At 41.1% G+C, this 16,395-nt stretch overlaps 1 protein-coding gene across 1 annotated transcript in view; it reads right to left on the bottom strand.

The window, feature by feature from the left end:
• The window catches only part of LOC309634769 (uncharacterized protein), a 176,377-nt gene that overhangs the window by 133,706 nt on the left and 26,276 nt on the right, over positions 1–16,395 (bottom strand). Inside the window, 8 exon segments of the mRNA XM_082405182.1 lie at positions 1,095–1,247; positions 3,621–3,778; positions 5,063–5,216; positions 6,292–6,414; positions 6,418–6,486; positions 7,510–7,623; positions 14,328–14,438; positions 14,833–14,905. Coding sequence (XP_082261308.1) covers positions 1,095–1,247; positions 3,621–3,778; positions 5,063–5,216; positions 6,292–6,414; positions 6,418–6,486; positions 7,510–7,623; positions 14,328–14,438; positions 14,833–14,905 — 955 coding nt within the window.

Genomic DNA, 16,395 nt, shown 5'->3' on the forward strand with positions numbered 1-16,395 from the left:
ACTAAAACTTATTTGTAATCTCAAAATCTATTCAGAGCTTTCCTAGACAATCATGGACATGCACAGAATAGTGAAAAGCTTGAGTCACCCAACTCCGTAGTTCCAGCTGAGGTCAGACAAGTTGACATTCCACCTTCTTGTTTCAGCTTATACTGTAAACAAATGTCCTTTTTACGGTCTAGTTAGTGACACATTTTAATATTTTTTGTGCTTTTCGTTAGCTATTTCACTGTTTAAAATGGCCCCCAAGCATAGAGCTGAAGAGCTCCCTCGTGTTCCTAAGTATAGGAAGGCTGTGATGTGTCTTACAGAAGGACATGTGTTCAAAAAGCTTCATTCAGGCCTGAGTTATAGGCCATGAGTTCGATGTTAATGAATCAACAACATATATAAAATAAAGTGTCTTTAAACAGAAACACACAATAACTATTTATGTATTGATTATGTATGATGAACCTAACCCCATATTTCCCCTATGAGCTGTGGTTCAGGATTTGTTAACTCAGTGTTCGTGGCAACTTTATAGAACATAACCACCCCAAATAATGAGAATCGACTGTATTTACCACTACCTCAAATCATCTCATTTAATCTGCTCACTTTTGTATTATTGTGAATTGTGTATCACCAGCACCAAGGGCCATGCCTGACACACAATATGTAGTCAAAAAATAGCTTTTGACTAAAAAACTGGATTTACACAGCTCAATTATAACTTTGAGTGTTATTCTTTGTTCTTGCCAAGTAGCCAAGGTCACTAACAACAAGAAAGGAGTTCTGACACAAAAGAGAGGGGCACAGGAGTATGTGGGAACTTCCAGGGAAGGCAGATCAGCCTGGCTAACTTCAACATAGACCCGAGGCAGGAAGGAGCTGGGAGATGCTGGTACACGATGCCAGGTTCTCTGAGCTGCCTCTCCTGAGTCAGGTAGGCACCTACCCTTGCTCCTAGGGGACAGTTTGCTGAGGGCATTGAGGAGAGGGGATAATAGGGATCTGACAGACCTCATGCTGCCAGGTTGCCTGGCCTCCCTGGAGGACACTTTATGACCCTTCTTACATCATTCACAGGTGACTGTCACCACAGGTCTTACCTTTATAAAGGAAATCCAGTTTGCTCTCTTTTTCAAGGCCATACCAGGTCCCACCAAACCCAAATTCTCCACTTTAGCTATCTCAGCGTCATAATCTGGAAATGTTTGCATTCTCTGTTGCTCCATGAAGATGCTTTGAAATTTGGGGGAAACCTAAATAGGATTGAGAAAAGAGAAGCGGAGCCCAGAAAACAAAAGTCTCAGGTTGTAGGCAATTTCAGAAACAGGTACTGATTGCCTCTGAAACAGTCCTGGAGTCAAACTAATTCATAAAACATGATTCTACGACAGTAACAGGACCTTAAAGGTATATACCTAAGGGGCACATGTATTCAGTCAGCCCATTACCGTAACTGTGTCTTGTTACTTGTTCCGAATATCTGCTCCAAAGATTGGAAATAATGTAATATATTTATTTATATGTATTTTGAGTTGGACCATAAATGGGAAGTAAACTGTCCATCTTTGGAAACACATTCCCTTTTCCTGGCCACCTGGTAAATGAGAAAATCTAAGGGTTGGGTAAATCCTGCTCCCAGAAGCCTGACCAGGATATTGCTAGAGAGAAGGGTCCAGATGCTAGGGCCTGTTAAAAATCTTTAAGGTACCTTAGTCAAACCCCTCACATCTCAGTTCCAGACTGAGGCTACCAGTGCATTCTATGATATAAATTCCTACGGCCAAGATGCAGATACTGCTTCCTCCCTTCTCCAGGGCAGACCCAGGCCTACCGAGCCGTGCGAGCACCTTTATCAGTGTACCAGCCACAGGGCGTCACGACTTCCTCAGTACAAGGTGAGCTTTTTGAGGGATCTCTAGAATCTACCACATGGTGATGGTTGCAAAACAATGTGGATGCTCTTACTGCCTCTGAGCTTAGAAATAGTTAAAATGGTAAATCTTATGTATATTTTATTACACACACACAGAGACAGACAGACAGACAGGCAGAGAAAAAGACAAAGAGAGAGAGAGAAAGAGAGAACCTACCACAGTGCTGGCACACACTAGGGCCTCAACAAAGGTTTCTGGAATAAGTAAGTTCAGTGAGTCACACACCTAAAGATTCTTCTAGTTAATGCTGGTACCTCCCAGGCTGTGCTGTCCAATACTGTTGCCCCAGCCACATGTGGCTATTTAACATTTAAATGCAAATTTATTAAAATTAAATAAAATTTAAAATTTAGTTCCTCAGTTACTCTAACCACATCTCAAGTGCTCAATAGCCACACGTGACTAGCATTAACATATCGGACAGACACAGATCATACCCATCAGTGCAGGAAGTTCAATGAGACAGTGCTAGTCTAAGGCTAGGGTGGCAAACTTTTTCCTAAAGGGCCGGATAGTAAATATTTTAGACTTTGCAGACCACATGGTCTCTGTTGCAACTACTCAACTCCGCAGTTATAGTGGAAAGCAGCCACAGACAGTACATAAATGAAATGGCATGGCTGTATTCCAAAAAAACTTTACTGTAGAAAAACTAGGTGGTGGGCTATAGGCTGTAGTTTGCTGACCCTGCTCTAGGGCATTAGAGAACCAAAATAAACACTCTTCCTGTTTGGAGAAATTCTTCCTACACAAAAAATTTGTTGTAATGTGATTATCTTGGAAGCACAATTAGCATTGCGCATAATACTGTTATAAGAAAATCAAAAGTAGAAACTATCTCTATATAAAGAAGACAAGCTATCCTTTGGGGACAGGGCTACTCTGTGGGAGGGCTCTGCAGCCTCATGTTCTTTTGTTATCACCGATGATAGTCTACTGTGCCATAAACTACTTTTATTTATTTGGACTCTTTTTAAACACCATCTTGTTCTGATTCTGGTTTTTGTCTATCATAATACTTGCTGATAATGAGGGTGAGGATATTCCCATAGGAGCACTCTCTGCTGAAGACAGTGCTGCTGCTGATATGAAAAGAAAGACAAAAGCTAAACATCATCACCTTCAAAGAAACCAGAGGACATGTAATACCACTGGTTCCAGTGAGCTTAAAGAGTCTGTGTTACATACTAATAAAAATAATCCTAGGAAAATAATGCTGGAACAAATACACATGGATGCAAAACTGCAAGGTCACAGCAAATGGTGATAGAGGAAACAGTGGCTCCTTCTTACACGAAGAGTGTTCAAAAACATACAGATTTGATCTTTGCCTTTTTGGATTAATCAACTTACTATTTTTACCTAGCAAATATATATATTTACAAATATTATACAACCAGAGCTAGAAAAATATCTTTATTGTTGAAACTCTGGCTGAAAACTTATTATTATTAACCTACCATTTTCTTTAAATTCCACTGAAAAATAATCCTACAATCTCTCTGGGCTGGATATTCAAGGGTCTCATAACTCTTACAGAGAGAAAGTTCAACTGCTAGTCTAAATCTCACTTATTACATTTTATCACTCTAGAAACAATTGTGGCAGTATGAATATTCAACTTGGTGGCAAATACTAGTATTTTCTTTTATGAACACCTATATTTGTATTAAGAAAGAGTCCATAAAGTACCAAGGAAAAATGTTCTATCTCCTTAGAAGCATCCCTTAGTTCTTCCATGTCATATGGGATACAGAAATGGGAGAGCAGGAACCTCAGCTGAGGTTTCAGTTCTTCTGTTTCTGTTGTGTGTTGGGGCAGAAAGAAAGCAGCTTCTGTTCTTGTTGGCCCTGAAAAAAATCCAAAATCAAGAGCATTAACACCAATGAACACCAGTCAGGGAGAGAAAAAGGAGAGTCCTTTGAGATAACTGGAGTCAGGGCCTCTTCTGCTGATGGGGAAGACCATTCTGCTCCATGCCCAACCTTCTCTTCCACAACTTGCAGACTGTCCCACACTCAGCCAGGCCTATCTGACAAACTCTTGGTGCTGGCTTTCTGAGGGAGGTAGCTGGGACTCTCCCTTCTCACAGCCTGCAGGAGAAACCCAACATATCCTTTGGGGAATGACTTAGTGGGAACAGAACTACCTATAGTCCTTTCGGGTAAACAAAGAATATGATTTACAAGTTAACAAACAAAGTAGGAGAAGCTGAGAACCTTCACCTCCTTTTGCCTGGCTCACTCCTACTCATCTCTAAGCACCCAGGTTGGACTTCCCCCTTGAGATGCTTTCTCTGATTCCTCACAGCTGGGTTGGCTGCCTCTCCAGGTGCACCTGGTAAATTCATCACTCAGAGTAAAAACCTGATCAGGTTTCTAAGTCATCTGTAATACAAGGTAAGGGCAAGAAGACTATTAAATTGATTCAGATAAGCAAAGTCTTTAAAAATCATGTAAAATTAAAAATGAAAAGAACCTTAGAGATCACTTCATCTGAAAGGTTTGTTATGGAGATGAGTAAATTGAGGCCCAAGGAGATGAAATGACCTAAACATGCAGGCTCACAGTGAGGCCACAACAGAATAGGCCTAGAGCTCAGTACTCCCAACTTCAAGTTCACTGCTTTTTTCCTCTCTTTTAATTGTCTAGTTATAAAGATGGAGATAATAATTTCTTTTCTTTTTTTTTTGGCAGCCCCACATGGTATATGGGATCTTAGTTCCCTGACCAGGGATCGAACACGCACCCCCTGCATTGGAAGTGTGGAGTCTTAGCCACTGGACAGCCAGAAGTCCCCAGGATGGAGATGATAATTTCTAAGGGAAGTGTTTGTTATTTTCTTCCATAAGAAAATATTAAATTAACACTTGTTAATTAAGAAGATACAATTTTGGGGAATTCCCTGGTGGTCCACTGGTTAGGACTCAGTGCTTTCACTGCTGAGGCCCAGGTTCCATCCGTGGTTGGGGAACTAAGATCCCACAGGCTGAGTGGCGTGGCCAAATTAAAAAAAAGATATAACTTTTTGGTATATAGAGAAATTTCAAACAAGATCAGGTGACAAAACAGCACATGTGCAAAATCACAATCTTCTTTTTTCCACATTTCCCAAGGGGTAAGAAGACTTCTTACCTGAAACGCTGGTATTCATAGAGCCTGGAGATGCAGAACCCTGGATGTCAGGGTCAAAGTCATTGACAGGGACCGTTTCATTTTCCTGACCAACCTTGGGGACTTCGTCAACAGCTACACTCAGCACTTTGGAGATGGGCAAATACTGGAGGGCCTACAGAAGGGGACAACCAAGAGATCACACATCAACTCAGTTCTCACAGAAGCTTCCAGACTTTGTTTCAGGAGCAGCCCTTGGCTTTGTAGAGGAGGAAGGAGATGGAGGTGGGCCTCAGTAACTTGCTCAATCATTAAAGGTAAATCTGGAGCTGGGGGACCTGGTGATATCACCACCTCTAAGTGGCCTTAACCTCTAGGCAGGTCTACATTGATCAACCACCCATAATGGACAAGGCGTCGTGTGAGGTGCTAGAGATACAAAGGTAAATAAGATATGGACCAAATTCAAAGAGTTCAGAGTTTAGTGGGGGACCCAGGACTTATGAGCAGATCATTACTATCATTACTATACCATGTGACAGGGGAGAGATGATTCAGAGGTAGACCCCATAGTGACTGATTGGGGAAGGGATGATGTCAGGATGATGGCCAGGTTTCGTGGTTGGTTGTATCAGTGAGATGAGGTATAGAGGAGTAAGAAAAGATTAGGTGGCAAAACAGTAATCTTTCTAAAACAAACATGTGGTCACGTCACTCCTTTCTGATGCCTCTATCTTGTGTTAGGGCCTCTCCTCTGTGACTCTCTTTACTCTGTGATTATACTTACCACACTGTATTTAAGTTGACTATTTACTTACCCTTTTTCCTACCATCCTGTGACTCACTTACTTTTCAGTAAAGATTATATATTCCCTACATGGCCCAGGATATGTACCTGGCATAAATTAGACCCTCACTAGATGTTGCTGAATAAAAAAGTGGATCTACATTAGAGAGCATAAATCCAGAACAAGAGGATGAAAACAAGAACTTATAGCGTGAATATGATATAGTTTAACAGAAACATCTTTGAGAAAGCTAAATGGAGTAATTTCATTAGAGCAAGGTTCCAAAAGAAAAAAGTTTCAAAGGTCTCAGAGAAAAAAGCTAGTGACCCATTATTTTCCTGTCATTTGTAAGGCAGATGGAACACAGAAACTGACAATCCAAAACTAAGTGAGAGGTGTGAGAAAACAATGTGCTGCCCATCCTGGGAAGGCACTGCATCATCATATAACTGTTTCATGTACCTGCAGGTAGTGGTGAATAGTCTTGAGTGAGTGTAGGTGACACAATAACCAATTTGTGTAAACAGTCAGGTCTTCCTGTGCCACTAAGTTAGGAGGATTGTTTTTGCCCATAAGGAAGTTTTCTCATGCCACAGACAATCTATCAGCTCTCTGAAGGGCATCATTGTACTCCTGCATAATGCAGGCAACTTGTTTCTGTTTAAGAGAGATGCAAAGACAAAACTTGGTTATTTACAAGCCTTATTTCTTGTGTCATTTGCTTCCAAGTACAGTGTAATACTGTTTGGGAACCAAATAAGAGGCTTTTTGGAATATCAAAATTCTTCCATATTTTGAATTTGACTGACAAGGACAGTGGTCAGTCACATTCTTAGGACTCTGAAGGAGAGTGACTCAGCACAGAGTCAGTGCACAAGGATATTTAGTAACTGGAGTTGACTTCTTAGATTTTTACCTATAGCCTATGAAGAAAAATGCATTTTCTATAATATAAAGCTTCCTTCAAATCTCACTCTTAAAAATAGGTACCATTATCTTCTGCCACAGGCAGAACTGGCAAGTAAAGGCATCCACTAGTTCCCTTCCCATCTTTAGCTACCACTTTAAAAGAAATTGACAAGATACACTGTGGGAATGTAAACTGGTACATCTATTATGAAAACAGCATGGAAATTCCTCAAAAAATTAAAAACAGAACTACCTTATGATCCAGCAATTCCACTTCTGGGTATACATCCAAAGAAAACAAAATCAGTATCTTGAAGAGATATCTATATTCCCATGTTCAATTGCAGCATTATTCACAATAGCTAAGATATAAAAACCTGAGTCTGTTGATGGATGAATGGATAAAGAAGATGTGGTACATACACATATAATGGAGTATTATTCAGCCATGAGGAAGAGAGGAATCCTAATATTTGTAACAACATGAATAAATATGGAAGACATTATGCTAAGTGGAATAAGCCAGAGAAAAAGACAAATACTGTATGGTATCCCTTGTATGTGGAAGCTGAAAAAAAAACAGTCGAACTCATAAAAGCAGAGAATAGAACAGTGGTAGCCAGGGGCTGGGGGACTGAGGGAAAAGGGGAGATGTTGGCCAAAGGGTACAAATTTACAGTTATGTAGGACGAATAAGTCTAGAGATATAATGTACAAGCATGATGACTATACTTAATAATAGCCCATAGGTTCTGTTCATGGGCCTCCTACCTTATAAAAAGGATAAAGTTGCTCCATGATCTTACTGTGATGGCAAAATCTCTTCCACCTAAGCATGTGTAAATATTTACTCTGGGCCAGCTGGGTAATTCTCTCTGTATAATACTTGAACAACAACAAGAAAAATCAGCACTTAACCACCATGTCATTTCTCAAATCCTAAGATGCCTTAGGAAAGCAGCCCAACTTCTTTCTACCTTTCAAAATATTCCTATGTTTGTTTTCTGTGCTATGTCCAGGATTTTTTAGGAACAAGCTGGAGGAATGAGATTACTTCATGTTTGTGGAACTGGAAGCCTCAAAACGGCCATTTTTTAAGCACTTGCTTAGTTTACTATCTGGAGTCTCCCACAGGTTGTCAAAAGTCATGAATCTTGTACTTCAACAATTTACAACAGAGACTCTGCCCTGAATAGATGCATAGTAAGATACATAAACAGGTGAATCAAATGCATACATAATAAGAGGAAATAATGGCACCCCAAATTTTTATAGGGCTTCATGGTTTACAAAGTACTTTCTACATATCTATATATACATATATATTCTTATAAATTTACTAATTACATGTATACATTTACTATTTAAAACATATTTATATTACTTTATAAATAAATATATATAACTCAACGATGTTGCAAGGTGGGTGGAGTACATATTGTTATTTAAAAAAAAAAAAAAAAAAGGCTGTTTGGTTAAGATTCTTACCAAAGGTGGAAAGAAAAAATGAACACTTAGAATACAATTATAACAGGAAGACTGGATTAAATCTTAAGAACACAAATAATGGGAAAATAAGTCTGATTGTTTTGGAAAGATGTATTTTCTATATGAAGATAATAAAATTGAGAAACCTGTCTCAAAATTGATTTGGAGGGTCTTCCCCAGTGGCGCAGTGGTCGAGGGTCCGCCTGCCAGTGCAGGGGACACGGGTTCGATCCCTGGTCCGGGAGGATCCCACATGCCGCGGAGCAACTAAGCCCGTGTGGCACAACTACTGAGCCTGTGCTCTGGAGCCCGTGAGCCACAAATACTGAGCCTGCATGCCACAACTACTGAAGCCCGCGTGCCTAGAGCCTGTGCTCCACAACGAGAGAAGCCACTGCAATGAGAAGCCCGCGCACCGCAATGAAGAGTAGACCCCGCTCGCCGCAACTAGAGAAAGCCCGCGCGCAGCAACGAAGACCCAGCGCAGCCAAAAATAAATAAATAAAATAAATAAATTTATTAAAGAAAAAAATTGATTTGGAGAGAAAAGCTCTCCAATTAAGAGGGTGGGGAGGGAGGGGGGAACCGATAAAAATAAAACAAAACAAAAAAAACCAAACCTGGTTCACCATTCAAATTTAAATGAAGCAAGTAGGCATTTTGCCATTCCAACAGATTGTAGTTTCATTTATCAGTTGGTGAACAATTTTAGCAGTGACATAAAAGCCTATAAAATTATCTAAAGCTAAGCTTAAAAGTTTTTTTTTAAACTGAAGTTTATGAGTCTAAAATACAAAGCACATTACAAGTGAGATTACAGCTTCTAACCTTAGACCAAGAATTTTACTTATACTTAAAGGTAGTCAGATAAGCCAACTCTTTTAAAATATTTTATTTCTGATAAAAATAATAGTGGCTATGATGGAATAAATAGGGCCAGACTTACCCTTCCATCATAAACAACTAGAAAATAGGACAAATTACACAAGGCAACTGTTTTCTGACATGGGACAACAGACAATGCAGGACTCTTGTCCTTGAGAGAAAAGAAAAAAATGAAATGAGCCCTGGTTTTCTGCCTGAAGAAGGCAGTTTTTGAACCATAGAGTAGGAAAGCAGAGCAGATGGTCTCTCCGAAATCAAGTTTGGGAAGCTGAGTCAGCTGGAGTTTGCAGGGCAGAGTACTGGAGAGGAGAAAGTTATGCAGAAAAAGGGTTCCAGAAATCTGCATTGAGATCCCTTTGAGTGTTTTGCTGACTATTAAGCCCTGAATACAGAGGGCAAAACTCCATGAGGCTGTGCAAAGAATAACTAACAAGGGAACTGTAAACTGAACATTTCTCAGAGTTCAAACAGGACTAGGAGATGTTCAAGTTTCAATCAGACAGGGTGAAGAGTCCTCACTGAACACCTGGGGTATTCAGCAGAGACATGAGAGGGGTGACAATTTAGTAAGAAAAATAAACTATCTCTAGAGCAAAGGTAACTCTAAACCTGCTCTAACAAAGCTTAAAAACCAAGCCTTGTAAGTGTGAAGCTGATCTAAAACTTAATTGCCTGCCAGAATAAAGTCCAACATCTTTAAAGGAATACAAAACAAAATCAGCATTCAGTAATGTAAAACTGCAATGCCCAGTGTCCAAAAAAATTACTAGACATGCAAAGAAGCAGGAAAATATGACCCACAAGCAGGAGAAAAATTAATGAAGAGAAACAGACCCAGAAATGGCACCAGTGAGGAAATTAGCAAACAAGGACTTTAAAAGGGATTTTATTAATATGCTCAGTATGTTCAAGAATTGAAAGGAAAATGTGAACATAAGAAGAGAAACGAAAACTATTAAAAATAATGAAATAGGGACTTCCCTGGTAGCACAGTGGTTAAGAATCCACCTGCCAATGCAGGGGACATGGGTTCAAGCCCTGGCCTGGGAAGATCCCACATGCCACGGAGCAACTGAGCCCGTGTGCCACAACTACTGAGCCTGCACTCTAGAGCCCGCAAGCCACAACTACTGAGCCTGAGTGCCACAACAACTGAAGCCTGCACACCTAGAGCCTGTGCTCCACAACAAAATAAGCCACTGCAGTGAGAAGCCCATGCACTGCAACAAAGAGTAGCCCCCGCTCACCACAACTAGAGAAAGCCTGCGTGCAGCAACAAAGACCCAACGCAGCCAAAATAAATAAATAAATAAATAAATTTATATAAGAAAAATAATGAAATAGAACTTCTAGAAATGAAAGCTATAATACATGAAATAAAAAATTCATTGGATGGGATTAACAGCAGATTAGACAGTGCAGAAGAAATGGTTAGTAAACTTGAAGATATAGCAATAGAAACTACAAAATGAAGCACTGGGGGAAAAAAAGACAGAAAAAAATTTAACAGAGCCTCAATGACTTATGGAACAATATGAAGTAATTTAACATATATATCACTGGAGTCCCAGAAGGAGGGATAAAGATAGAAAATATATTTGGAGGAGGGACCTTCAAGATGGCGGAGGAATAAGACGTGGAGATCACCTTCCTCCCCACAAATACATCAAAAATACATCTACACGTGGAACAACTCCTACAGAACACCTACAGAATGCTGGCAGAAGACCTCAGACTTCCCAAAAGGCAAGAAAATCCCCACGTACCTGGGTAGGGCAAAAGAAGAAAGAAAAAACAGAGGCAAAAGAATAGGGACCTGCACCTCTGGGAGGGAGCTGTGAAGGAGGAAAAGTTTCCACACACTAAGAAGCCCCTTCACTGGTGGAGATGGGGGAGTGGGCGGCGGGGTGGGGGGGAAGCTTCGGAGCCACAGAGGAGAGTGCAGCAACAGGGGTGCAGAGGGCAAAGCAGAGAGATTCCCGCATAGAGGATCGGTGCCGACCAGCACTCACCAGCCCGAGAGGCTTGTCTGCTCACCCGCCGGGGTGGGTGGGGGCTGGGAGCTGAGGCTCAGGCTTCGGTCGGATCCCAGGGAGAGGACTGGGGTTGGCGGCGCGAACACAGCCTGAAGGGGTCTAGTGCTCCACAGCTAGCCGGGAGGGAGTCCAGGAAAAGGTCTGGAATTGCCTAAGAGGCAAGAGACCATTGTTTCGGGGTGCACAAGGAGAGGGAATTCAGAGCACCGCCTAAACGAGCTCCAGAGACAGGCGTGAGCCGTGGCTATCAGAGCAGACACCAGAGATGGGCATGAGACGCTAAGGCTGCTGCTGCAGCCACCAAGAAGCCTGTGTGCAAGCACAGGTCACTATCCACACCTCCCCTCCCGGGAGCCTGTGCATCCCACCATGGCCAGGGTCCCGTGATCCAGTGCATCCCACCACTGCCAGGGTCCTGTGATCCAGGGACAACTTCCCCCGGAGAACACACGGCGTGCCTCAGGCTGGTGCAACGTGACGCTGGCCTCTGCCGCCTCAGGCTCGCCCCGCATTCCGTACCCCTCCCTCCTCCCCCGGCCTGAGTGAGCCAGAGCCCCCTAATCAGCTGCTACTTTAACCCCGTCCTGTCTGAGCAAAGAACAGACGCCCTCAGGTGACCTACATGCAGAGGCAGGGCCAATCCAAAGCTGAACCCCAGGAGCTGTGCAAACAAACAAGAGAAAGGGAAATCTCCCCCAGCAGCCTCAGGAGCAGCGGATTAAATCTCCACAATCAACTTGATGTACGCTGCATCTGTGGAATACCTGAATAGACAACGAATCATCCCAAAATTGAGGCAGTGGACTTTGGGAGCAACTTTAGACTTGGGGTTTGCTTTCTGCATCTAATTTGTTTCTGGTTTTATGTTTATTTTAGTTTAGTATTTAGAGTTTATTATCACTGGTAGATTTGTTTATTGATTGGGTTGCTCTCTTTTTTTTAGTATATGTATATTTTTTTCCTTTTTCTCTTTTTGTGAGTGTGTATGTGTATGCTTCTTTGTGTGATTTTTGTCTGTATAGCTTTGCTTTCACCATTTGTCCTAGGGTTCTGTCTGTCTGGTTTTTTTTTTTTTTTTGGTATAGTTTTTAGCACTTGTTATCATTGGTGGATTTGTTTTTTGGTTTGGTGGCTCTCTTCTTTCTTTTTTTATTACTTTTTTATATTTTATTTTTAATAATTTTTTAATTTTTAATTTTAATAACTTTATTTTATTTTATTTTTTCTTTCTGTCTTTTTTTTTTCTCCCTTTTCTTCTGAGCCAAGTGGCTGACAGGTTCTTGGTGCTCTGGCCGGGTGTCAGGACTGAGCCTCTGAGGTGGGAGAGCTGAGTGCAGGACATCGGTCCACCAGAGACCTCCCAGCCCCACGTAATATCAATCAGCGAAAGTTCTCCCAGAGATCTCCATCTCAACGCTAAGACCCAGCTCCACTCAACAACAAGCAAGCTACAGTGCTGGACACCCTATGCCAAACAACTAGCAAGACAGGAACACAACCCCACTCATTAGCAGAGAGGCTGCCAAAAATCATAATAAGTTCACAGACACCCCAAAACACACCACCGGATGCGGTCCTATCCACCAGAAAGACAAGATCCAGCCTCATCCACCAGAACACAGGCACCAGTCCCCTCCACCAGGAAGCCTACACAAAGCACTGAACCAACCGTACCCATTGGGGGCAGACACCAAAAACAACAGGAACTACGAACCTGCAGCCTGTGAAAAGGAGACCCCCAACACAGTAAGTTAAACAAAATGAGAAGACAGAGAAATATGCAGCAGATGAAGGAGCAAGGTAAGAACCCACCAGACCAAACAAATGAAGAGGAAATAGGCAGTCTACCTGAAAAGTAATTCAGAGTTATGATAGTAAAGATGATCCAAAATCTTGGAAATAGAATGGAGAAAATACAAGAAACGTTTAAGAAGGGCCTAGAAGAACTAAAGAGCAAACAAACAATGATGGACAACACAATAAATGAAATTAAAAACTCTCTAGAAAGAATCAATAGCAGAATAACTGAGGCAGAAGAACGGAGAAGTGACCTGGAAGATAAAATAGTGGAAATAACTACTGCAGAGCAGAATAAAGAAAAAAGAACGAAAACAATTGAGGACAGTCTCAGAGACCTCTGGGACAACATTAAATGCACCAGCATTCGAATTATAGGGGTCCCAGAAGAAGAAGAGAAAAACAAAGGGACTGAGAAAATATTTGAAGAGATTATAGTTGAAAACTTCCCTAATATGGGAAGGGAAACAGCCAATCAAGTCCAGGAAGCGCAGAGAGTCCCATACAGGATAAATCCAAGGAGAAGCATGCCAAGACACATTAATCAAACTATCAAAAATTAAATACAAAGAAAAAATATTAAAAGCAGCAAGGGAAAAGCAACAAATAACATACAAAGGAATCCCCGTAAGGTTAACAGCTGATCTTTCAGCAGAAACTCTGTAAGCCAGAAGGGAGTGGCAGGACACATTAAAAGTGATGAAAGGGGAAAACCTACAACCAAGATTACTCTACCTAGCAAGGATCTCATTCAGATCTGACAGAGAAATTAAAACCTTTACAGACAAGCAAAAGCTAAGAGAATTCTGCACCACCAAACCAGCTTTACAACAAATGCTAAAGGAACCTCTCTAGGCAGGAAACACAAGAGAAGGAAAAGACCAACAATAACAAACCCAAAACAGTTAAGAAGATGGTAATAGGAACATACATACTGATAACTACCTTAAATGTAAATGGATTAATTTTAGGCAATTCTAGTTTTTTTTCACTTTTATTATAATGCTGCAATAATAATCTTTATGGAAAATCTTTCCCCCCAGGTTGTGAGTTATTTTCTTAAGAGAGATTTCCAGAATCTTCCCTAGGTCAGCCAACAGTTTTTGAGGTTTGCGACTATCTTAGTCAATGTTGTATTGCTTCATAATACCAGCACAGGGAGTAACTAGTAGAAACTTAGTAATTGTTTAGTGACTGTAACTAAGCTGAACTTAAATGGCGTGGGTCTCTAACAAAGAAGAGCATTTATATTAACCAGGTTCTGCAAACCACACATATAGAGAAAATCCTACCCTGGCCAGAGGACATACCAGAAAGCCAGCTTTGTTCATACATTTCTACCAAATTCCAGATCTACTTTTCAAATTGCAAAATGACTCTTACCTGCAACAGAAGCAAAGGTAAATTTTCAGGAGTGTACTCTCTCCTTAGGCAGCTCTCTAGCTCCCTCTGCATGACATCTGCTTGAATAACAAGGGGTTTTGACTCAGCCACCTGAACCCGGGGTTGGGGGTGTGGGGAACGGAGCAAGCAAACAAAAGGAAAGAAGGAAATCTATCAGTGTCTATGACAGAAAATGGCATATAATTTCTGATAGTTTTTATACAACACATTATGCTGTTACACCTGTTTCCAAATAATGAATTTTAACACCACAAATCAAGGAACTGTAAAGTTTAAAACACTACAAAAATCAGCTATCTCCAAAGAAGTATTGGCCTGCTCTGATCCAGCAGTGAGCTGAATATTGGGCTGTTTTGTCTTTGTAACCACTGTCAATAAGATCAGCTGTTTGTTTGCAAAAATAAGCTTTCCCTGCTAACAGTTTCCAACAAGTTAGCAAATTCTAATTTATTGTTGTGTTGAAATAGCTCACTGTTCTACTCACCTGTAAAGTTTTCTTTAGAGCCAGTTCCCTTTCTCTTCTAAAGTAAGAAATGTCCTTTGGCATTCGAACAGAGCTGCAGAAAGTTTTATGCAATAGAAGCTGTAATTATAGAAGCTATAATAAATCAGATTAAAGATAGGCCCTGATTAATCTGTAACTCCACAACTGCTCATTTCTAAATAAGTATATCGTATTATACTGGAATGTTGGGGGCATGTAAAGGCCACAGGCTTCTGTCTTAGTCAGAATCTCTCTTGTGTACACCTCATGCCAGTTAAACCTTTCCCTGGGCCGGTTTTTCTCTCCTTCTCATACAAACATAGTCTTTCCACTACCCCTGATTTACCTCTTTATTTCTGACAATAGTAAGGATGTTTCTTTCCCCCACCCACATTTCCTTCAGTAACCACATTTCTAACAACTACTGTGCTTATCTGACCTCTATCTTACCGTAGCTGACACATAAAATCATTATCTAATAATTTAAACAAAATGTTTTTATTTTTGTGCTCTTGCTCAATTATCTAGAGGGTGAAAATGACCCTTAAATATCAAACATGAAATACTTTGGAAATTACTTTAACCAAACTTTCTGCTTCAGAAAAATTATTTATCCCTAGAAAAAGCATAGCAGAAGTGCCTGCTTAAGCACCCTCATTGACTGCTGTCCAAGCCCAATCATGAGGAAGTTGTTTGCACCAAAGGCTCTGACATGAGGAGGTACAAGCAGCACTGCCTGGGGCCTGATAAGAGGTTGGATCCTGGGTCAGGAAGAGGAGCAGTGGTGCAACCATGGAGCAGATGTTAATTCCTTAAGATGGGACTTCGAGAACACTGGCAAGGGAGCCACAGGAGATAGTTCTGGAACACATGTGAGAAACCACCTTGAGATCTGAGGGGGATTGTAGTCAGTAAAGTATGGTTAATGTTCATATGACTGTTATCAGTCCCCATGGATAAGTTTTAAGGGAAGATGAAAATAGACTTGCCAGCAGTTCACCCCACTGGAGGCAGTGGTCCTGTGGAAACCAACACCAGGCTGACAGTCAGGAGGTCCCTCAGCCACATGAGGCTAAGCAACCCATTGATCCATTTGTGTTGAATTCACAACTGCAGTTGGAATAATGCCTTCCCTTATCTCCTCATGTCTTGGTTTTGATGGAAAAAAGACACAAGCTCTGAAAGGGTAAAAGCATTAATAAATCAAAGGTGTAACTTCTGTGATTACTGGGTATCTGAATTGTGGCTGCAGCCTCATGGAGGTGGAGAACCAGTAACCACCTAGAAAGGGGACCAGCTACTAAAGGCAGTCAGAGAAACAGAAGAAACCCATCCCTTCCCTGCCCTTTGGTCTTCTAATTCTTTGGCATGCTGGGAGATTGGGTGGGGTTCTGGGTTTAGTTCTCTGACCCACTCTTGCTCAGACCATGCTCAGACCATGCCTCTCCTCTCAGTTAACCTCAAAGTGTCTGTGAATGACCTAAAAGAGATAGGTGAACATAGTATGTACATCAACCCAAAAAAAGAGATTCACTCATTTGTTCATCAACATACATCAACATA

Source organism: Balaenoptera borealis (assembly GCF_965194805.1).
Source record: "Balaenoptera borealis genome assembly, chromosome: 9".
Lineage (NCBI taxonomy): Eukaryota > Metazoa > Chordata > Mammalia > Artiodactyla > Balaenopteridae > Balaenoptera > Balaenoptera borealis.